Source organism: Manduca sexta, chromosome 12 (assembly GCF_014839805.1).
Source record: "Manduca sexta isolate Smith_Timp_Sample1 chromosome 12, JHU_Msex_v1.0, whole genome shotgun sequence".
Classification (NCBI taxonomy): domain Eukaryota; kingdom Metazoa; phylum Arthropoda; class Insecta; order Lepidoptera; family Sphingidae; genus Manduca; species Manduca sexta.
Genome location: NC_051126.1, coordinates 11,036,558 through 11,060,348, shown reverse-complemented (window position 1 = coordinate 11,060,348; position 23,791 = coordinate 11,036,558). Strand labels below are relative to the sequence as shown.

General features: G+C 35.8%; 3 protein-coding genes across 3 annotated transcripts; 1 reads left to right on the top strand and 2 right to left on the bottom strand.

The window, feature by feature from the left end:
• On the top strand, window positions 1-7,222 carry LOC115440729 (eukaryotic translation initiation factor 3 subunit D). Its single transcript, XM_030165156.1, has 10 exons — window positions 1-329; window positions 2,485-2,675; window positions 3,202-3,355; window positions 3,711-3,820; window positions 4,381-4,519; window positions 4,876-5,036; window positions 5,422-5,553; window positions 5,837-6,043; window positions 6,428-6,623; window positions 6,909-7,222. The coding sequence occupies exons 1-10, from the start codon at window positions 137-139 to the stop codon at window positions 7,067-7,069; spliced, it is 1,644 nt and encodes a 547-aa protein (XP_030021016.1). The 5' UTR covers window positions 1-136; the 3' UTR covers window positions 7,070-7,222.
• On the bottom strand, window positions 7,166-18,162 carry LOC115440731 (facilitated trehalose transporter Tret1). The gene is made up of 8 exons (XM_030165159.2): window positions 17,713-18,162; window positions 17,534-17,631; window positions 16,359-16,493; window positions 16,052-16,135; window positions 13,212-13,490; window positions 12,522-12,642; window positions 9,832-9,963; window positions 7,166-9,433 (listed from the first exon to the last, which is right to left on the bottom strand). Exons 1-8 carry the CDS (start codon window positions 17,759-17,761, stop codon window positions 8,910-8,912), a joined length of 1,422 nt encoding a protein of 473 aa, XP_030021019.1. The 5' UTR covers window positions 17,762-18,162; the 3' UTR covers window positions 7,166-8,909.
• Window positions 18,163-18,287: 125 nt separating this feature from the next.
• Window positions 18,288-20,138, bottom strand: LOC115440728. The gene is made up of 3 exons (XM_037437713.1): window positions 19,900-20,138; window positions 19,358-19,523; window positions 18,288-18,802 (listed from the first exon to the last, which is right to left on the bottom strand). The coding sequence occupies exons 1-3, from the start codon at window positions 19,901-19,903 to the stop codon at window positions 18,460-18,462; spliced, it is 513 nt and encodes a 170-aa protein (XP_037293610.1). The 5' UTR covers window positions 19,904-20,138; the 3' UTR covers window positions 18,288-18,459.
• Window positions 20,139-23,791: the final 3,653 nt, after the last annotated feature.

Below are 23,791 nucleotides of genomic sequence, written 5' to 3'. Positions count from 1 at the left end.
TCTCATTCAGTTGGTCGCTCATTTTTATCAACTGAAGTTAGCAGAATCTTTGGCATCTTTTCGAAAGTGTCGTGTGGCAGGAACTTGGATACATGTTGAATTTACAGAAATAACTAATATTCGACACAAAATAACAATGTCGGAACATGTGTTACCGGCTGAAGAGCCAATAAGATTTGTAGCACCCATAATTCAAGACAATCCTACAGGATGGGGCCCTTGCGAAATGCCGGAGCAATTTAGGGACATGCCCTACCAACCTTTCAGCAAAGGCGACCGCTTGGGCAAGATAAGTGACTGGACAATGGTGCAGGATAAAAAGTACCAGAGTGAGTATCAACAGCGTTTATATTGGCATATGAACCTTGACTTCCATCAACTATACTTTTTGAGGTTATGATGACGTTTATTAGCGACTGGTATGTGTTAAACTCCTTTACGGTCTAGAATGCATGCAATTAATTCAAAAGTGAATTGAACTACGTCCCAGGAGTTACAAAATACAGAATCATTCACATGGGTATTTTATACCCATATAATGTTATGCATATTACAATATACAATGGCTTAGTTCATTAATCTAAATGCTTATAAACCGTGTGCACCCAGTTCTCTGGACTGCTTGCTTGACCAAAGTATTGTTACAGGAGGCCTTATATCGTTTGATACAGATATTGGTTATATTAACATCATATCTGGTAAATGTGTAAACTGAATCTAAAAGAGACCCAAGATGATTATACCAAATTATGGCTTATGAGGATTATTAAAGATTACTTACTTAGAGAATAGATGTCATACTAAATCACAGCAAAAATACTCCTTTTTAGCTTTTGTTTGAACATGACAGTTAAACCAAACACAATCTATCTATACTTATAATAAATCTGCAGAGAGGTCAATTCTGTACATGAAATATATTTCCAAAATAACTATCAGGGGGTGATTAGGGATCGATACTGATGCCAAAAATGCAATTAGTAAAATTTTTGTCTGTCTGTCTGTCTGTATAACCGTTATAGAAACAAAAACTACTCGACAGATTTTAACAAAACTTGGTACAATTATTTGTCATACTCCTGTGCTGGTTATAGTATACTTTTCATCTTGCTACAATTAATAGGAGCAGAGCAGTGAAGGGAAATGTTAGGAAAACGGGAGAAGTTACTCCATTTTTTAAGCTTCCATTGTGCGTGCAACCTTAATGGTTAAAGCTACACAGAAATCATGTATGATGGAAATGTTCTCCTTAAAATTATGTAAAAAATATCCCACGACAGCATATGTCTATCTTTTATGGTTGACTCACAATAACACGTGTAACTCCCGATAGCTTAGCAGTTCGAAGCTTTCTCATTATATTTGTCTACTCTTACGTTTATAACACTCTCAGTCATCCCTAATTAAAAAAAGTTAACATTATTAAATATTCCATAAAAAAGAATCATAGAAATCAGTATAGAAACACCAAAGTTATACATGAATTACGCTAATAATAAGCCATCATGCATGAATACTGAATCATGCTATAAGGATTATTTTTGTATATATATAAGGTCGCCAACGCACAGGCAGGCGGCTTGCTTGGCACCTAGAGGCTAGCGAATCACCTAGCGAGTAGCTTCGTAAAACGAACATTCTCGAACGTTCGCGACCGTCTCCATTTTTGAAGTCCGAAATCCACGCGGGCGAAGCTGCGAGCGGAAGCTAATAAATAATAAAAAAAACAGTATTGTGCACATATTTTTTTATTCCTGTATATAGTTTGGATTTATGTATGCATGTTTAAGTGTAAACAAACACTGTGGATTCCAGTCAACAAGCATAATTGTGGGGGAATTTAGGTAAAATAGCCAATGAAATGACAACAATGCTTTGTGATCCAAAGGTTTTAGACTCTAAATGTTTACAAAGTGATGTGGCTCATGCCCTTCATGAAACAACTATGCTAAATTGTTATATATTTTTCTATTTTTGTGTTTTTCTTATGCTTGCAAATTATCATTATTATTTTAGTTTTATTAAGAACTTTCAAATCTGAAATTATTCCTGTTTAAGGCTTTCTTTTGCTTTTATATTCCATCCATATACATTATCTTTGTTTTTATATTCCCTTAGCCCAAGACTTCTTTGACATACATATAGCATGTGTGTCTTCTGCTATTCAAACTTGACATTGGCCAAATTGTCATATAAACAATACAGCCAAACAAAATAATTTAGATTGGATTGATTCTAAATTGTTTTTGTAACATCTCACATGTTAGTTAAAACTTCTCTCTATCTATCTAATATAATCTAGAGAGAATCAACACCTCCTGTCTGTGAAAATTCGAGTTTCCTGATAAAAATGCAATCAATCTATATTTTATTTTAATAAAAATCTTATCCATTATGTAATGTGTTGTATGGGTTTCATATGTAGGTAAGTAAAGATTGAAACTATTTATGATGTAAATAAATAAAACTGATTTAAAATTTCAGATAAATACGCATCTCAGTTCGGGGCCGGTTCGTCGTATGCGTACTTCCATGATGAAGACGAAAGCACCTTCCACCTGGTGGACACCACAAGGGTGCAGAAGCCACCGTACCAGCGTGGCCGTGCTCGCGGACAGCGCGGCCGCGGTGCTCGTGGCGCTCGCACTCCGGGCGGCATGACCACTCTGAGTAAGGTAAGGATACTATACAAAATAGTTTATGCTTTAAGCATTTATATGAATTTTTACAATATGGATGCTTAGTCATGGCCAACTTGAAGTTTGACACAAGTGATAACAAAGTCAATGTTACTTAGGACTAGAGGGGGGGCGATGGATACTGAGAGTCGGTATTGAAACTAACTTCAAACTGGCCAAGGCATAGCGGGTATACTGTATGGTCTAGTATACTGTACCATTGTTGGAAATAGGTATTTTCTATGGATACTTAAGGTTTTTGTGCATCAAATTATGCTACTAAAGTGGATTTCAGTTACATTTCTTATTTAATTTGTCTACTAAATGAAATTCTGAGAAACTAAAGTTAAGAACAACATTGTTCTTGGTTTATTTACATGACCACAGAAACATATCAACATGTTTTTCACTTAATACTTAATAGTTAGATACTCTGTCTTATTAAACTTGAACTAAGAAGCTATAATAACAAAATAAAACAAATATTTGGTAATATATTCTCAAAAAACATGTTTGCGAACAGCAACGTGACCGCAAGCTCGGTAAGAGATGGGGCCAGCGTGGTGCTCCTATGAAGATTCGCGATGCGTCTGTGACGGTGCGGCCTACATGGGTCACCATTGAGGACATGGACTTCCCGCGTCTCGCCAAGCTATCTCTGCCGGGAATTAAAGAAGGTATGATTTCAAATTATATTTTTGGGCATCCATAAGTATTTACCAGTAATTACCAGTATGTCTTTCTGTCTATGGGTGAATCACTGAAGCAATTTAAATGAAATTTTATATGGAGATCTTTTAGACCCTAGTTAAGACATAGGCTACTTTTACAAAAGTGTCAGTTCATCCACATAATTGTGGTGCCACCCAGTGACAAAAATCTATTATATAGAGTTACAGAATGACTGAACTTACTCTATAAATGTATCTTATACCCCATTTATTGCAATTCACTAATTAGTATGAATGATACGGATACAACAAATTACAGAATGAAGTCCTGAAATTTAAGTAGGGTAATTGTTGTTTTTAGGTGAAGACATTGTGTGCTGCGGTACTCTGGAGTACTACGACAAGGGTTACGATCGTGTTAATGTGAAACACGAGAAGCCACTGCAGCGTATTGACCGTATCTTCCATACGGTAAGTATTTTTAAACATATTTATATTTTTTGTAGTATCAGGAATGTAAGGTCAATTCCAAAAGATTTGTATTGAGATGAAGAAAAAATATTTGTATTGAGTACTGTATACTTATATTTATTTGTGTTGAGTTATTGAGACTACATGTAACAAATTCCTGATTTGATCCTATCTGGATCAAGAGCTGAGTATTCCCATGACAATGTTCAGAGTACTGCTCTAATTTCAATAATAATAATAGCTATAACACATAATATTGATCATAACATATACAGTTATTCTGTGGTGTCCGTAGTGTGGATAATGAAGCAGGAGTCACCGATCCGTACATACAAATATAATTTATTTAGTTTTTTTTTATATTTATTTTTTGTTTATTTAATATATTTAGATTTATTTAGTTATAAGTTTTATTGTAATTACCATTGGTTGTCCTAGTAAAATAAAAAAATAAAATATTTCTTTATTGTCATGTGTTCCACCCACTTTCTCTTTCTCTCTCGTTCTTTGTTATTCTGCGTTCCGTACAGATTACTATATCAATGTATTGTGTTTTGCAGGTGACTACCACCGATGACCCTGTGATCCGTCGTCTCAGCAAGACTACGGGCACGGTGTACGCTACCGACGCCATCCTCGCCACCATCATGTGCTGCACGCGCTCCAACTACTCCTGGGATATTGTCATTGAAAAGATTGGTTCGTATTAACTATTATATAGTAAGATTTGTTTTGATAAGAGTACAGACATTGCTGAGCAAATCCTATGCTTTATGATTAGTATCTTCATCATTCTTCATCATCTTCATAGTAATGACGTTGTTTTGCGTGTATTGCCTACCGTGCTAAGCGTTGGGGTCCACGGTTCGATTCCGCGTGGTATAAAGTGTGTTTTGCCGCTCAGTATCTACTGGGCCTGGGATTTATGGCTGGTGTGGCGATAGATTCGCTCCCTATTAATTCATGACACGAACAATGACACTAATTGCACCTCTATTTCCAGTTATAAAAGGCGTGTATGTGTTATTTGTTTATAAACCAACGGTGGATTGCAGGCGACAAGCTGTTCCTGGACAAGCGCGACAACACTGAGTTCGACTTGCTGACGGTGAATGAGACGTCCGTGGAGCCGCCCGCCGACGACGGCAACTCTATCAACTCGCCGCGCAACCTCGCGCTCGAGGCCACGTTCATCAACCATAACTTCAGCCAGCAGGTGAACACGGTTTATTAAGCGATACCCAAGATAAGACCAGCAAATCATATTTTGTATTTATAGAATTAGCAAATTTGCTAGGTAGGTCATGTGAGAGTGATAGGCTGGATATTAGACAGGTCCCACTACAATGACTGTTCGGTATTCAAGCAACACTGTGCCAGTGCCTGGCATTATGTGACTTAAAATTGGCAATGCAACACAGTACTTCGTTATTCAAAATTCGCTTAGTGTTGCCGTCATCTAACTGTCAATGATAATCAGGCGCATGACTTCCTCGTTTCTGTTTTCCTTTGTATAAAAAGAAATAAGACACTATCAGCCATAATTTTTGGTATATCTATTAAGTTTATTATTAATAATTGAAATGTGTTTTAATCTTTAGGTGCTTAAATCTGGCACGAACGAACCGAAGTACAAGTTCCCTGAGGCGAATCCGTTCGTATCTGAAGAGGAGGATGGGGAAGTGGCATCCGTCGGCTACCGGTACCGCAAGTGGAACCTTAACAATGGCGTTGTAAGTAAATATTAATACCAATTCTAAGTGGCTACATAATTTAACTTGTACAAATTTTCTATATGTATTTGTATATGTTTCATTCATGTTCTTAAAAATTGGTGTCCAAATAATTTTTGACCTCAATTAATGCTGACATAGAACTGTGACCTCAAAAAAGACCTTCAACTAGAGAACTTTATATTAACAAAAAACATACATATAAAATTGTTATGACAATGTTTTTGCTGCCAAAATGTTAAGTATTTATTCATATCGATAATTCCAACTCTATCTGCAATAGGTGTTGGTGGCTAGATGCGAACACGACGCGGTGATGCAAGGCCCTCAGAACGAGACGCAGTTCCTGACGATCAAGGCGCTGAACGAGTGGGACTCGAAGCTGGCCAACGGCGTCGAGTGGCGACAGAAGCTGGACACGCAGCGCGGCGCGGTGCTCGCCAACGAACTCAGGAACAACTCCTGCAAGCTCGCCAAGTGGACTGTGCAGGTCAGAGCCTATTACAGCTGATTATTTTATAGATGCAATCAGTAGCGGCTTTGAAGGAACGTATGGGTGCATACACTCGAGCTTGATGCATTCACTCTGATTTAAACATCAGTCCATCAGAATCTATCACTTTTATTAGAAAAAATACTACAGCCAGCTCTGGGTGTATTATAATGGCATATTGTTTTGATCATTACATATACCCATAGCCATAATAAATAAATCTTCATGTTTCCATCAAATTGAAAGGTGCTGTGTGGTAGTCCAGCAAGATTTAAAGAGTAAGATTGCATGCTTGCCAATACCTATTGTTTCTCTTTTTTATACTTAGCCATCGAACAAAAATGTCGCAATGTATAAATAAATGTAATATTTGATGCGCAGGCGCTCCTAGCCGGCTCGGACCAGATCAAGTTCGGGTACGTGTCCCGATCGCAGGTGCGCGACAACTCGCGGCACGTGATTCTCGGCACGCAGCAGTTCAAGCCGCACGAGTTCGCCGCGCAGATCAACCTCTCCATGGACAACGCCTGGGGCATCCTGCGCTGCATCATCGACATATGCATGAAGCAGAAGGATGGTGAGTTGTCTCGCGTATTATATTACAGAACTTACTGAATATGGTGAGGTGGTTGCCACCTATCGCAAACGACCGCTCTACTAAACTACTATGGGCAATCTGCAGTCTGATTCAAATTCCGGTACCAATCTCGATATATCCAATGCGGCATAGATCTAGAGATCGTTGTTTGGCACGATTTTTAAAGTGGTCTCCAGAAGTCATTGAAATTTAACAGTCTATACAACACCTCCAGAATAAAATGTGTGGACAGACCCTACATATTTGTTTTATATTTAATTTCAGGTAAATACCTGATAATGAAGGACCCGAACAAGCCGCTGATCCGTCTGTACGACATTCCGGACAACACTTTCGAGTCGGACGCGTCCGAGGAAAGCGGCGACGAGCCCGCAGACACACCTTTCGCACCCCTCTACTCCTACGGGAACGCCAAGAGAATCTAGAACTATCTAGATAGGGTCTAAACAGAACACGCCATTCCCCCAGCTCTATAGTCGAAATTGTTTCTTCCACATCGGTCATAATTAAAAAGCAATAAGTTTACAGTGTCAAATATGTTTGTACTTTTATTCAAATTACAATTTTATAGTCACAGATTAAGTTTATTATTTCATTGGCTAACATACAGGTCCCGAATGAAACAGACTAGTTGTTTTTGGTAAAATTAGTAACCATTTTAAATATAGAAGGCACGGTAACGATAATCCTTATTATAAATATATATACACATGAACAAGCCAAGTGTTGACAAAATCTGCTATTTGGTGATTTCGAGATTGTGTTTTTGCAACACATCAATCTCAGTAATTAAAATTAACATACGTCATTAATAAATTACTATAACAACGAGAAAATCTTAAATCAAAAACAAGTAAATTTATTAAAACTAAATAAATGTATTGTGCATTAGTGTCGATATTTTCCATTCAAACAAATTTTATTATAGGACTCGACCGATTTCAAAACTGTTCCACCGCTCGTATCAATTCGACATAGGATCGATCGTCATAAAGTTAGTATATGTTTACATTAATTACTTATTTAATTGCTTTTTTTTTTTAAGGTACGATGGTGAATTGGAAAAGTTTATTTGAATAGGCCGTAAGACGGACAGAAAATAGAAGAAAAGCACAATAAGTAACCAGTAGTTATTTAAACATTTGATGAACGCGTTTTCGGCCATGGCTACAACGCGATGCGCACACACATTGGCAAATTCGATTACAAATAGTGACCATGGCCGCATTACTTCACATCGGGTTAAACTACTCTGACGAAATAACATTATTCGTTGACAATTTGTGGATGGGGCTGTTACGCGCAGTGGCCATTCAATGTCACACTCGCTTTTTAAATAATATGTATATTGATCTCACTTATCTTTAACATTCTCACTAAACAATAAAAAATAATATAAGTTTTATTATTCTAAATTAGTTTCATCTCAAATAGGTACAGCTCATGTTATTTGATATTTAATTTATCCAGATTTGGCACAATATTGACTTCTTTATTCTTAATACCAAAATACGTGTAAAAATAAAAATAATACTCCTATTCTAATAATATTCTTGATTTTGTAGACATAATTCCCCAAATTATATACAGCTATGAGGTTTCCATGATACTTCGAACACATTCAGGGCCGTAGCTAGACTTGAATTTAAGGTAGGGCAGCAATGGTTACAGCCAGGGCGGAAGTATAAATGTTACAAGATCTAATCTGGTCAAATGATGTTTGGCTTTCGTGACTTATAAACGCGAAATTGTTGGGGTAATATACAGAGTGTAACAAAATTCCTTTAAATCTCGAAAGAGGGTTCTCTTACTATGGGACCAACTTCCAAATCGTGAAATAAAAAACCCGCTGGTCCATGTATTTTGATTGAGTAATAATAATAATAATATCAGCCCTGTATTATATACTTGCCCACTGCTGAGCACGGGCCTCCTCTACTACTGAGAGGGATTAGGCCGTAGTCCACCACGCTGGCTTAGTGCGGATTGGTAGACTTCACACAGCTTCGAAATTCCTATAGCGAACTTCTCAGATGTGCAGATTTCTTCACGATGTTTTCCTTCACCGTTAAAGCGAACGATAAATTTACAAAGAATACACACATGATTTTTTTAGAAAAGTCAGAGGTGTGTGCCCTTGATTGAGTAATTATGTGTAATTTTGTTGATTGTTAAGGTAGGGCATTAGTATTTTAAGGTAAGACATTGTCCCATAATGCTCCCCCCTAGCTACGGTCCTAAACACATTGTTTGACTTAACACAACTTATACATCATCATCCTTTTTAGTGCGAAGCGCCTCACTTTCAGGCGGCCGCTCTGTTATATTATCCTGCACCTCTTCTAGAGTCTTATCCTTCGTCTCGGGAACGCAATAATATATAAATACAACGCCAACATAACCTACAAATGCAAACGACCAGAAAACAGTGTAGTGTCCTAAAATGTCTTTTATACTTTGATAGCAAAGAGTAACTAAAAAACCTAATACACAGACGAGCATTGTCGCTATACTAGAGGCCACAGCTTTAACATTAACGGGAAAGAGTTCCGCTTGCATCACGTACGGAAGATTACCTATACCGTTAGCATACAATATGTTAAAACCGAATATGCCGATCAAAGGCATCGGAGCCAACGATGCCAATGTGGTTGGGTCTTCGATCTTCACACGATCCACTAAATAAAAATATACGCCTACTATAGTCATTGAAATGGCGACACCGAGGCACGATATAAACATCAGTATTCGCCGGCCTAAGCGATGCGTCAGAAACGTTGCGCATATACCTGGAATAAAAAATGTTTAGTCTGATAAGTGCTCATGAGAGTTTTTTTTTAAATCTTGTGAATGTACATTGTTGTACTCTGGGTGATAACGAAAATATCTATGGACAATTTAACGGATATTTCGTAAGAGTAAATGAATTAAGTACCTAGAGGAGACAGGGGCATATTGATCATTATTTACAAAAAAATATATTTGTCAGTTTTAAACATGTGTACTATGTAAATACTAGAAAGGCTAGAGTAATGTATTATTTGAAAAATCCGTGAAATTAATAGACTTAACGAACGGAATATTTTTTAAACTTTTGTCGAGTGTCTTTGTCCTAGTCTGCCCATTTTCTAAAACCCCTCATCCCCTATTATCTAATCAATTATCATTCTACTAGGAATGTACTCACCCGCTAGGATTTGCACAAAACCATACACTATGCTTGCTATTGGTCCGGATACAAATCTGCTCTGTCTAAATATCACTTCAACGTACGACTGGATAACAAAAATCCCCGTCATGTATTGTAGTAATTTTAAACCTGGAAAAGGGAATATTAATTCTTTAGGACGTTATTCCGTGGGAATGTTACCACCATGCCCAGTCTTCGCTGGTGGATATTTGTATCCGTCTGGAAGTAACCACCGCACAAGGTGTAAAATCCGCTACAGGCCACTTAAGACAGCCGCGGTTCGGGCTTACCAGTATATCTAAATAAGCCGGCATAATTGTGTCGACTAGCAAGGGAATCGTCTCTCGTCAATCGACATTATCTGGACGCCAGTACTTACCATCAGGTCATACTCCCGAATGTCGACATTGGGCCATAAGACCGGTGAAAACAACATAACCGTTCCACCCACCCCCAAAGCGACGATAGAGATAGGCGCTCTTTATTCATTTTTTTCCCGCGAAAAAATTGCAGTGGGCTCTGCGATGCCCGTCTAAAAAAAAATGTTCTCAAATTATTTGATAAGCAAGAGGCAAATCAGGAATCACCACAGAGTAAAGCTTATCGATAATTGCGATATTTGAAAACATTTCACCTATTATAATAGATGAATCATAGATTATAATTATCGCAATGAACTTTGTACTTGCAATGATTTTAGTACCTACCTACTTTACGTGTTTTTACAACGTTTAAATGTTGCCACCTGCTTGCGTTCAAGGATTGATTGATACGCATATCTTATTTAACTTACATATCTTTAAATACATATATAATAATGTATTTCCGTAGGTATGCTGTGTGATAGTAATCATTGACTAAACTAAATTATACTACTAACATATATTTATAACAAAATAGCTGATATTTTCTAACATGATTAGGTGTGATACATATTTATTGGTTTATAAAAAGACCTTTACTGAAAGGAGAGACAATATTACTTACTTGCAGTGAAATAAAATAGGTATGAATATTTAAATGATACGTCAATACAAGTGTTTATAATCACGAGTATCGGACTCAATACATACCTATATAGGGTATTAACCTGCATATTTAAAATGAAACGAGGGAATCACCTAATTATGTACTATCACAGGTACTAAGTATTTATCTTTCTCCCAATCAACATAAAAACTCAATACGATAAAATTTCCTCTCGCGGGCGGAACCGCGGGCAAAATTTATTATAAATTTTGAATAGCCTCTAAATATAGGATTAGCGCGACGTTTTTCTGAGGGTACCGCCTTAACTACTACTAACTTCACTTTAACGTCCCTATCCTTGAGGTTAAAACGCCTCCTTAGATCATTATTTAACACCCGCATTGCTATGGAGGGAATTAGACAATTAATCCTCCCTATCTTTCTATTTGATTAATTTCGTTGCGGGATAATGACATTAGTTTTCCCTGAGACCCGCCGAGCTTCACTGCTCGGTGTCATAAATGCCACTGCTGATCCTGGCTTACAGGAGTTGTAGTGGTGGATGTGAGGGCGGGAAAGTCTCTCTAACTTCACTTTATAACTCTGAGTAGGCGGTTATTATGCCGTAGAATCACGCTTGCCGGAACGAAATTCGACATGCATGATATCAAAAATGCATTATTCGAGTGAACATTGCGAGTGTGTACTACGGGTGGAGTAGATTGCTTGATATAGCGATTCTGTTATAGATAACTGAAAATTAGCTTTTATCTAAAAATGTCTGCCGCCATAGTACATCAGCTGATTATAATACCTGCTTATTTCTGTCTGTTAACGTAATCAAGCGACATTGTAACATAAAGATAAAGATTGTTATGTCAATAGAAGCGCTGTTTTAATATTTGCATAAATGATAGCTATTATATTTAAAGGTTTGGTAAACAACAATAATATAATAATATAACTATAAGTGCTATAAAATAAAATAAGCCGGCGATAGCCTAGTTGGGGGTGGAACGGACTGTCGAGCCGAATGTCCGCAGGTTCAAATCCCAAGAGCACACACCCCTAACTTTTTTAAGTCATGTGTTTATTCTTTGTGAATTATCGCTTGCTTTAATGGTGAAGGAAGACATCGTATAGTATACCTGAGAAGCATTCTAAAGGTACTTTGCGGGTCTGTTAAATCTACCAATGCGCACTAAGCCACCGTGGTGGACTAGTGCAAACAAAGATCACCTTCGTTTCAAATAACTTCTGTTCAGATGCAATTCGTACAAATAATAAAAAGGGGATAGATTAACCAAGATGATATTCAATAAGTGGATCTATAACAGGTAAAATTAAAATTTCTGAAGATCGTGCTGTCTAAAAATATTAAAACAAACAAGTCAGGGTTTGTTGTTTTATCACATCGTACATCATACATTTTCAAGGACCTCATTATAAGTATATCTGCGTACTTATAGAAAATTCTTAAATTAAACTATTCCAGTACTTTCCTCCGCACATACATACTGGACAGGGACTTCACACAGATATATTGGAAATAACTTTCCTTTCCGTGCGCTTAACGAAAGCTTGGGGAATCCCGACAAATTTTATTTAGATATACTAAAACTTCAATGCAAACTTCTTGCTAAACAAACTCTCTTATACAGGGGGTTACTAAGAAATTACAAGATAATGCTAAAACTAAGAAAAGTGTATTTTATTACCTCCTACTACGTATAACGCCTTTCTATATCTCATATTGGTGAACAGTTCTTTCACAGTGGTTTTATTCTCCATACTCTCTAGCACATGAGATCGCATCACAGCCAACTGTTCGTCAATAGTCTGAAATAGAAAAATATAAAGGATGTGTAGTAGCGATCGCTGGGTTTTTGCCGTCCGAACCAGACCGAAAATTTGCCGCCACCTATTTCGTAAACAGCGGTTTTAGCCAACGCCAGGCTATAGACAAGAGAATAAAAGATTCCCAATTTCAATTTAACAAACATTGCCCAACCTCCCCGTCCCTCAAGCTACGCCGCTGGACCAACAGAAATGTATGAAGCTTAATAGTGAACTAGGAAAAATCAACAATAGTATCAATTAATTTTCGAAGCTTCGTTTTTTTTAGTCTTTAGAGAACTTCATAGTATTTTTACGACTATGTCGCTACATGTTTACCCACATTTCATACTTTTAAAATATTTTTTTAATATAAGGAAATACTTAACATTGTTAAGATGTTCGGAAACCTGATTAGACAATACTTCGTGTGGGTTTTAAATAGGTTAGCCCGGAACAGCTCTTCCTGAGCTAAACGTGATAAGATAGCCGCCCGGTAGCAAAAATTAATGTCACATCCTCAATGGGATATATAATATCATGAGCAAGAGGAAAAAAATACCATAGTTTACCTTTTCATCTTTACCGGAATTCAAAGCACGGAACTCCTTTTTAGCCGCGTCGAGTCTGCCATCTTTCAAATGGTAGTACGGCGACTCCGGAATCCATAGACAAGCGAGGGAGTAACAAATGGGTATGGAAACTAATATAGAATTTAATGCAGTGTACGATACAAAAGGTCCGATGCCGTACATTATGAGGCTTCCTAAGTTGTTCATAATTTGCACTGTCATACCCAAAGCTCCTCTGATCTCTTTGTCCGCGATTTCTGTTACGTATATCATGGTCACCTGGAAAATAATCATTAAAGTCGTTAAATAAAACTCTGTTTGTATCAGCATCACAACTTTGTACATTCCTTTTTAGCATCAAAATGCGTTGGCCTTTAACTGACGTGACGACCGCATCTTTTATCTAATACGCGGAGACCTTCAAGTATTTAAATCCGAAAATATTTCGTCATAAATAGCAAAATATGTCGGAAATGAATTAGTAGGATAAGATTTACTAACTTAGGAAGTAAGTAAGTATCTAAGCGCACTATTTAGAGAATAAATAATTACGTACCTCAACGAGTAAATATAATAATATCCGCCCTGTATTATATACTTGCCCACTGCTGAGCACGGGCCTCCTCTACTACTGAGAGGGATTAGGCCTTAATCCACCACGCTGGCCTAGTGCGGATTGGCAGACTTCACACAACTTCGAAATTCCTATAGAGAACTTCTCGAATGTGCAGGTTTCCTCACGGTGTTTCCTTCACCGTTAAAGCGAACGATAAATTCACAAAGAATACACACATGATTTTTTAGAAAAGTCAGAGGTGTGCCCTTGGGATTTGAACCTGCGGACATTCGTCTCGGCAGTCCGTTCCATACCCAACTAGGCTATCGCCGCTTCCAAGTAAATATATGAATCTCTTCTAAACGAATTTTGGCCACGCCGTCCAATTTTAACAGAGATCAGCCAGATACGCAGGAGATATTATAGTGCACAAGTGTGTGCGCAATACACAGGTGCACTCTCTATTCCTTCACTCCCATAGTCCGGTGAGACGGCAATCCGACATGACCGGAGAGAAATTAGACGCAGGACTAACGGCCATACTAGGCACGGATCTATCACATCGCCAACTTCCTAACTCCGAGCTGCGGTTGAGTAATTATTTTTAAGGTAGACAAGCCTATTTACTTATTTTCAGCATGACCCGGGATTCGAACCCAAGACTTCCGCGCTGTAGACATACTCAACGGCATACGCATTACAACTACGCCACCGAGGCAGTCAATATATATACATAGACATCTGACCAATTATTTAAATTATCTCTATTGTATTTATGTAGTTGATAAGTCTTAATATTTTAAAATGTAAACATGATTACAATACCAGACGTGTCTACAGGTTAACGTAAATGACATATTTATTTATTTTGTATTTACTTTCTGTTAACTATTCCTCGGTACTTCCGTATATTATTTTTTTTATATTTCACGTAGGCACAGACAAAAAAATCTTCCATTTTATTACTACTGTTACCTACTTATAATAATGCTTATAATAGATATTATAGAGTAAATATAGATAGTGTATAGTGATAAAATTTGTTATTTTTAAACTAGCTCGTCTGTTCCAAAACGAGCAAATAAAATGTAAGATGCGGAAGGCATATTTTTGCTTTCATTAACACCGCAACCTTGTCGCGGTAATGTGTACGTCTGAGTGCCGAGACAGATATAAGACAATAATTTAATCTTCAGTAATTATTATAATTAGTTACGTAAACAACAGCACGCCGCTCTAAGCAGATAATTTATGTATTGGCAAAGGTCTACGTAATATTATAACCTATATTACGAAGCAATTTTGATTTCAAAGCAATACAAAATTCATTCAAGTAGAACCAAATAAGACATTTATTTTTACAGTATGTGAGTCCACGTGATACACTGTTTGTAGTTTGGACGACCAGGAAAACTTGCAATGTTAGGTCATCGACATTCAACATTTTTATATTCCACGCCTATGCGTCGATAAACGAAACAAAATAATACGTAAACGATGAACAGTTTCTTTAAACTTTTAAATCTTCGACTAACGGCTGATCGCAATAAACGATCTCAATTTCTAAGTTTGGATCAATGATAAAAATAACCCAATCAAAATAAGTCGCCAGTGAGCATTGCCAAACATTTTTTTTCTGATTGGTTTATTTACGCTGCCGATCCGAAGATAGCGGTATGGATAGTTTATTGAAATCTGCACTAAAGGATATTCGAACCTTAGTAGTAGTTATAAATAGTGTTTACGTAAATATTATTCCCGATACAAAGGCAGCCATAGCGAGGGCGGAACCGGGCAATTCCCCGGAGCCTCATGTTATACGAATAGTCTTACGGTGCCGTGGCAAAGCTTTTTTTTATATTTTAGGTCACTACTCTGTCAAGTAATATACCATGTTACCTAAGAATGAAATTGATACAATCAGTGTATTTTTTGCTTCCTGCTGGAGCCTCGCATTGCCTAAGCTACAATATTCTATAAAACTTTCACATTTAGGTACTTCCCTATTGAGATTTCGTAAAATAGGCGCTTAGTTTATTTTATAGGAATCATCGAACAAACGTCAACTTGATTCTTTATGCTATTAATGATTTAAATTAATTTATCAGTTTGTTACTGTAAACAAGTTTTATCCGTCGACTTCAAAGACATTCTAAAAAATCGAATCTTTCATTTATGATTCAATGCTCGCCACTAGTGACCTATATTGTGCAAAAATATCCAAAAAATTGGCTACTTTTATCAATTACTTACTGCTAAACAAATAATAATAAATTATACTTACCACAGCTGCAATACCAGTCGCTGAGCCCATTAAAAACCGAGCTACGTACATCACTTCTGGCTTAGCAGTAAAAATTATAAAGCACTGAAAAAAAAACAATGTTCCTTATTAGATAACCAGTATGCGGTTCTGAAGTATTTTCACTTACCAAATATAAAATTAATTATTACAAAATCGACGAAACGGGCTTTCTAGAGGAAACTAGACTCTGCCTATAGTTTGATATAAGATTATATGTGTTTACAATTTTTTTTTAAAGTTAAGTAAGTACAAGTTTAAAGAGTCTTCTTTTTATTTTAAATCTCACCGCTCCTAAAAGTCCAGGAACTGCTGAGCCCAATAACGTCCATCGTCTCCCGACGCGTTCGTTGAGGATCTGGCCGATGTAGCAGCCGAGCAGAGCGCCAGCGGAGTGCAAGGATACCACCCATGAACATTGGGCCTTGGACATAAAACAATCAGCCTCTTTAGACACACATACATCATCACGCATTTATCGAAGGGATATGCAGACGCGCAACCCGGGCACCCACTTTTCGCCAAATGTGTTCCGTCCCATGGTGTGATATGAGGCGAGCCTATCGCCGTATCGGATTTAAATTCTAGACTCCGGGCTGATACTGAGCAGAAAAAGCCTCTTTATAATGTAGCCTAAAACATGACATGAACGTCTGTGTCGTCTCATCGTGATTGGTTTAGAGATTAACACGTGACTCCCGCGTTAGGCTCTCGACCAATCAAAACTAAACGACACGCACCTTCGCGTCTTGTTTGTTACGTCACATTCTAGACAAATAGCACGTAAATATAATTATACACCTCAGAGATGTAGAGCAGAGAGGGGAGAATCATCAAAAACAGCATTTCAGTATATGAGTTAGAACTATAATGCTAATCAGTAACAGCACAATTTAGCAAATGATGACTTTTTTGTAATCTACAAACCTTTGAGTTAAACGGATGTGTCAGTTGTAGATAATAAAGATTTACGCTGATAATAATTTTATTGCATCGTTATTAAATGAGAATACGAGTACCTACAATACAATTTCGGCTGACGGAACTATATTATAATACACCTTAGTATATATATGCAATACTATTATATAGCTCTTATGAGTCATTCCGAAAACGGTAATCCAGAATAAACCTTAAATTTATCGTTTATTGAACAGAACTGAGCTCTGTAATTGATCGGACAAATATTTGTACCTATCATATATGGGATCTACTTTTGCTGTTATAAATGAGAGGATATAAATGGCTTAAAACCATTCAAATCATTCTGTTCGGCTCCTTGGCGTTAATACGGCCTCTAAATATTTTTTTTAATAAAAGTTCAGTAAACAGCAAAACAGCGACGACAACGACTAATGTAAAAAGTAAATTCAACATAACTCATCATATACTACGAACCACAATATTATGAGCCTAAGCCAATAAACGATATTTTAATCTTTCACTACGTATTTTATTACTTACATCGGTAATGAGCACGTTTGCTTCTCCACTTTTAAACTTTGGAATCGCAGGGGATGACCACGCGAGTGTTGCGCCTGTAAATATGAACGCGCTGGCCGCTAAAATTTAAAATAGTATCGATTTCAGTTTATATACAATTTAAAATTCCCGCCAAAAATATTCGATGTATTTATACTCACCACATATACCTGCAAGATACTGTATATTTCTGTTTATTTTCTCAGACATTTTCCAATTGATGTTTAATACAATTTTAAAATGAGGAAAAAATAATTGATACGTTTTATATATATAACCACATCGCGATAGTACCTACTAAATGCTTATCAATAATGTACACAAGAAACTTGTATCGCACGGAAACAGCGACTGCCCGTCTGAGTCGTAATAGCATGACGTGTTGTCATGATCCCTGTTGACTACAATTTTCTGTGTTTTTGCATGTGTGCACGCGCCGGTAGCGACGCGACGCGCGTACGCAATGACAATGAAATAAAGCTACACTCGCGGCAACAATTACTAAGTATGTTCTCTATCAGTTATTAGCAACTGCCACACAAATAGAAAATGTGGTGTAGAATATACAGTATATACATTCTCTTTGTCATCTAATAATGTAGTTATAGGATAGGTAATTTATATCTCAAATTTGCCCTGGCATAACAGATGAGCACCTAATGCACAACTTCACTGGTTTTAGAGAAAGTACACTGATCATCTGATGTTAATCAAATAGTAAATAAATAAACAAATATCCAAAACAAATGATTTTTATTTTTAATATTCTATCCTATTATCAAACACTAAACAAGATAAAAATACTATAAACATGTAAATAAGACACACTTTATAGTTACTTAATATATTTTTATTATTCTATACAAATACAACAAATATTGTTTAATTTATCCATTATTTTTTATGTCCTATCCTGTATTAATATCTTCAGGCATACTTTCTAGTAGCTTTTTTATTTGCATTGCCACCACGGGACTATCAGTACAAATATCCATACTCCCATATGGAGGTAATATGCTAACATTTCCTAACACTATTCTATCACCAGCTTCTGTAGATGTAATGAAATTTGTTTTAAACCATTCCATTATTTTGGTTTTTCTTGATGACATGTCTTGTAGTGATGCACTGGCAGAGATTTTGCTCGGTGGGTACATATCAGGTGGAATTGGTTTTGTTGTTACACCTAATATTGCATGACCAGGTATTACAGTTGTTTTAAAGTTGCCTTGGGAAGTTGATAGTATGATACTGTAATAAAACAAGCCTTATAATACAAAATATTACTTGCATTTTAAAGGTATTTTACAACAAAACAGACTAATGTAGAGACTTCTGTCTTTATCACCATATAGCGCAGACTAGACTGCGGGCTGGTACTTAGCAGACAAACTCAATACCCATTATTAGTTCAACCCAGGACTTAAATTTAAGACCTTAGAGCAGTGGTTGTTTTACTTTTGCAATAAAACTAAGCCATCCAAGCATTTAAACTCAAGTAAAATATCTTAAAAAATCATCCCTTAAAGAGGTTAAAATGAGTAATGTAAGGCAAATGGCTCATTTCATAGATCTTTAAGACAATTATTAAATAGCGTCTATGACACATTGGAAATTAAATGTATAAGAGAAAGTAGAGACTATATTTTATTTGATTCCTTCACCACTACAATATTTAGTTACTCCCACAAATATTTTAACTAACAGATACTTAGAAGTCTTCAGTTTCTGTTCGCAACAAATACCTTAATAAAAGATAGGACGTTGTCATGCAAGCATGCTTGCTTTTAGTAAACAAACACTTACCTATTCGTTATAGGATCGACAGAATGGACAAAACCCTCGAACGAGCAATTTTTGATAAGCTCAACTTGAACATATTTGTCAACAAGACTCAGCTGACTGATAGGGTTGTTTTTAAAACTTCTGTTACCTTCAATTTCCTGACTTTCACTCATCTTTTCAACGAAGTCTGTTAATAATATATTTATACAACTTTGTGATAAAGATATTTTAAATATTTTTGAATTGGACTGACAGCTGTTTGCGCCGGTGTTGCCATGCGACAACGCAAAGAGAATTATAATATATATGGAAACGACAACGTATATTTATTATATCAGACCATAGATAATAATAATTAGGTATTGAGTTCGATTGGCTATGGGAAAATTTCAGGTTTTTATGTAATTTTAGGCCTTGAAAGGGTTTGATACAATCCAATATGTGTGATGCGTATGAAATTCTTATGTCTAAGAGATTACGCGATAGTTATTTTAAAATTAATTTGGTGGATTTCTATAGCATACGTATAGAATGACTGGACAAAAGTTAACAAGGATACTTACACATCACAAAGTTGTTTAGGCCAGAAGAGAAGAACCTTGTGAACGGCAAATATGTAAATATCTCTTGAATTTCATTATAAGGTTACTACACTATATACCTATACGGATGGTAATACAGGCCTGCATTGCTATACAATGACGTTTTGCAAATACACGCATCATACACTAACAAAATGGCACATAAAAACGGCGCACTATTTGCTATAGTCACGTACCTGTACATATAATTACAAATTGACTCGAAGAAGGAATAAAAAAATGTAGCATACATTCGTTACAAAAGGATACAACTACATCGACAGTTACGTAACAACATTTGTGCCGCACGCTCATTGGCTGTCAAGTCGGGCAATTACCTTACTTTTGTCTTGCCAGTATTGAGCTCGGACAACGTATCTATGTAATAAAAACATCTTAGTTGCTATAGGTTCCTTCTCTCCTTGTTACGTTTTGGCATAAGTAGGTAGGATTTGGGGACGGATAGCGAAAACGAATAAAGCTATACAAAAAAGGTCGGAAACCCCTAGCTATATGTTGTTGCGCAATCTCAAAGTGAGCACCAATAAGATACAATTTAATTTCGATAATTTTACTAAACTGTCAATGAGCTAGACTTTTATCTCGGAGTTCTTATCATAACGGATAAAAGACAATATAATTATCATTTATTAACAGGCAACATTTGAGTAAAATGATGGGATTCCCCTACTATTTTGGAATGTATTCGTTTTGTATATTATCTCTTAATGATACCACTTAGATATAAAAATACAGTTTGTGTAACTCTGTGTAAGTATTGTAGAAAATATTGTAACGTACCTACGTTTTTATAAAACGCAACTGTATTGAGTAGATATAGCTTTCATTCAAGGCTTTTTATATTATAGGTATATTGTCCCAGATAAGCAAAATTCATTCTATAATACCAAGTGCCGAATGTTGTGGATAGCGATTATTTCTATATATTAAGTAATCAGTATAATAAAGATTGAAGTATTATTGAGCTTACGATTGAAGTAAATTCATAATTAGTGATAAATTCCCTTTTTCGCTTGAGGTTGACTTATATTTATTTTATGTAGGTGAACGTTAATACGACTTATGTTACGGTGCATTGTTAAGTCTTTTTCATTTTATAATATATAATTTACGGTCCAAATGTCTGAAACTTTAATGTATACTGATTACATAGAATTAGTGATAAATTCCCTTTTTCGCTTGAGGTTGACTTATATTTATTTTATGTAGGTGAACGTTAATACGACTTATGTTACGGTGCATTGTTAAGTCTTTTACATTTTATAATATATAATTTACGGTCCAAATGTCTGAAACTTTAATGTATACTGATTACATAGACGTCTTAGTTATAGTGCTTCGGGTGACAAGCTGAGTTAGTTGATTTACTGAAGATTTTAAAAATAAATGTTAGTAACTAAAATTTGACATTTTATTTATTTTAATAAAAAAGAATTACAATTCAGTTACCCATAAAAGGAGTTAATTATACCCGTGGTTATTCGTCGGCTTAGGTTAAAAATGGCACGATAATTGTTAACCGATTTATTGCATAAGCTCGGTCATTTGAATTATTTAGCAATATTTAATGATTTATAGTTACTGATATACAAATACACAAGTGCAGACGTAAGAAGGTTAATCAAAATAAAAGTTTAAGGAAAATGGGTTAACCTTATAACCCGGATACCCGGGTATCTTTCGTATAATTTCGCCACCATTATGAATTGCTAAGATGATAAACAAATATTTATCCAATTAATTCATAGCAAGCTGCCATTAATTTATACCTACCTACACATCTCCGAATTTGCGATCTTCCCACTATACGATGTTATAATATTATGCACCGGTCAAATCACCCTTAGGTAGGTACTGCCCGCCACTTGTTTTTATTCGAAACTTTAGAAAAGCAGTGATTTTAGCGAAAGAAAAAATATTGTTACACGTGTTTTAATTGCCCAACCTTAACGTCGAACGTAGAACCTCGTGCTTCAAACCCAAATACATTGCCACCAGCACGTTAAAGTATTTGCTGTTTTCGAATCAAAATTAAATGTGTAATAAATGGTGAAAATAATTTGGCAACATTATTTCTATTTATGTACGTACATTCGTGTATATATCGAACTATATATGATATAAGTACGGATTTGCGATTTCATTGTCCATTCTTTCTGTGTGCTTGCGAGAGTTTGAAGTGTTGGCAGATTTTGTGCAACTGAGCCGCTGCTGCACTTCTTTTGTAAACTATTATTTTGTTTAGTGTTCTACACTTTATACTGAGGTGAGTTTTTAGTAAAAATAAATAAATACACTTATAAATTTTTTCAAGTATTAATTAAAGGTGATGAGAATAGTTTGTGAGTTGTTATGAGAAAAGTAATGTTTGCTTCTTGTTTTATGGGGCTAAGAAATTCGTTTTCGGACTAGTAAAATGCACATCTATGTATTTAAGAATACCTTTAGGTATTGTAACTTAAAACCTAAAACAGTTTATTTTTAATCGTCGGTTCCGGCCTGCAATACAGCCGGCATAACATATTCAATATGGCCAAAGTGGATAAAACCTAAGCACTATTTTAGGATAATCTTATAAGACTTACTTCACTTTACTTAAGTGAGTACTTATATGTTTTATCGTTGCATATTACTTACACTAAATAGGTTATACTTACAACAATTAAAGATATTGGTATTGTCTAGTATTATGTACCTACCTACTCAACCTCACTGTAGGCTAAGGAATCCGCTTTTGAAATACCTAAGTACCAGATATCATTACCATTCGTTATACTACATATAAATTCAAAAGGACTAGTGCACTTTAAAATCTTATTGATACTCGACAGTGCATAACGTGTCACGAGCAATGAGTGTGCATCAAGTAGGTTTACCATGGAATTTATTCATGCGGATTAATCCTAAAAAATATTTTTTATTCTCGGGGCTTGTAATTATTTCAATCTAGAATTATACAGCAATTAAAGATAAATGCTTTTGAAATACCTGCATATCAGCGGGAAACGCCAATTACCTGCATTCTTTATTTCTCTATGTATCTGTAATTTAAACAGATTAATGACAAGAGACTTATTATTAAGCCAGGAATTAGAAAGGTATGCCATAATGCACAACAGCAACAACAAATACCACCAGTTTAATTAAAAAAAACGCAAAGGTTTTTATCACGTTCCGTAAGTGGAATACTTATTATTTTCCTTCTCTTTAGCCAGTTAAGTATTAAGTACATAGTTTATGTAATTTATATAAAAACTGATGAGTGATAATAGCCAAGCAATACAAATATTTTTAATAGCATTTCCAGTTACGATAGGATCGATTTGATACGAATAAAAATAATTACAAAACACTTAAATAACAATTAAAATAGTCAAAAACTTCGGGCATTCAAATAGTATGTTGTACACAAAAATTTAATAATACTTTAATTAAAATACTCAAGGCACCTGATACTTTTTACTACGTAGGACATATCCGTAGGAACTAGAAGAAATGGTAGCCCTACCCAGCCAGAATTGGAGACGATAAACTGTATCAATAATACCAAGAAGACTTTTTAGAATAATAATAGTTTACTTCATTTGTACCTAGCATTACGTTAAAAAAAAAATTTTTATTGAAAAAGTACCTTTTTCATATTAGTATATTATTATAATTCTCTTTGAAGTACTATCTCTAAGTAGGTTAAACAAAAACAATGATTTATGTATAAGTATACTTACTAGATGGGTAGGTACCTACTATACAACTGCTATCGGTAAGTGCCTATGCAACTCATCCGTGCATGTTTAGTAGGCATTACGTTTACTGATATGGTCGCCCATTAGTAAAATCAGTGGACTCGAGTAAC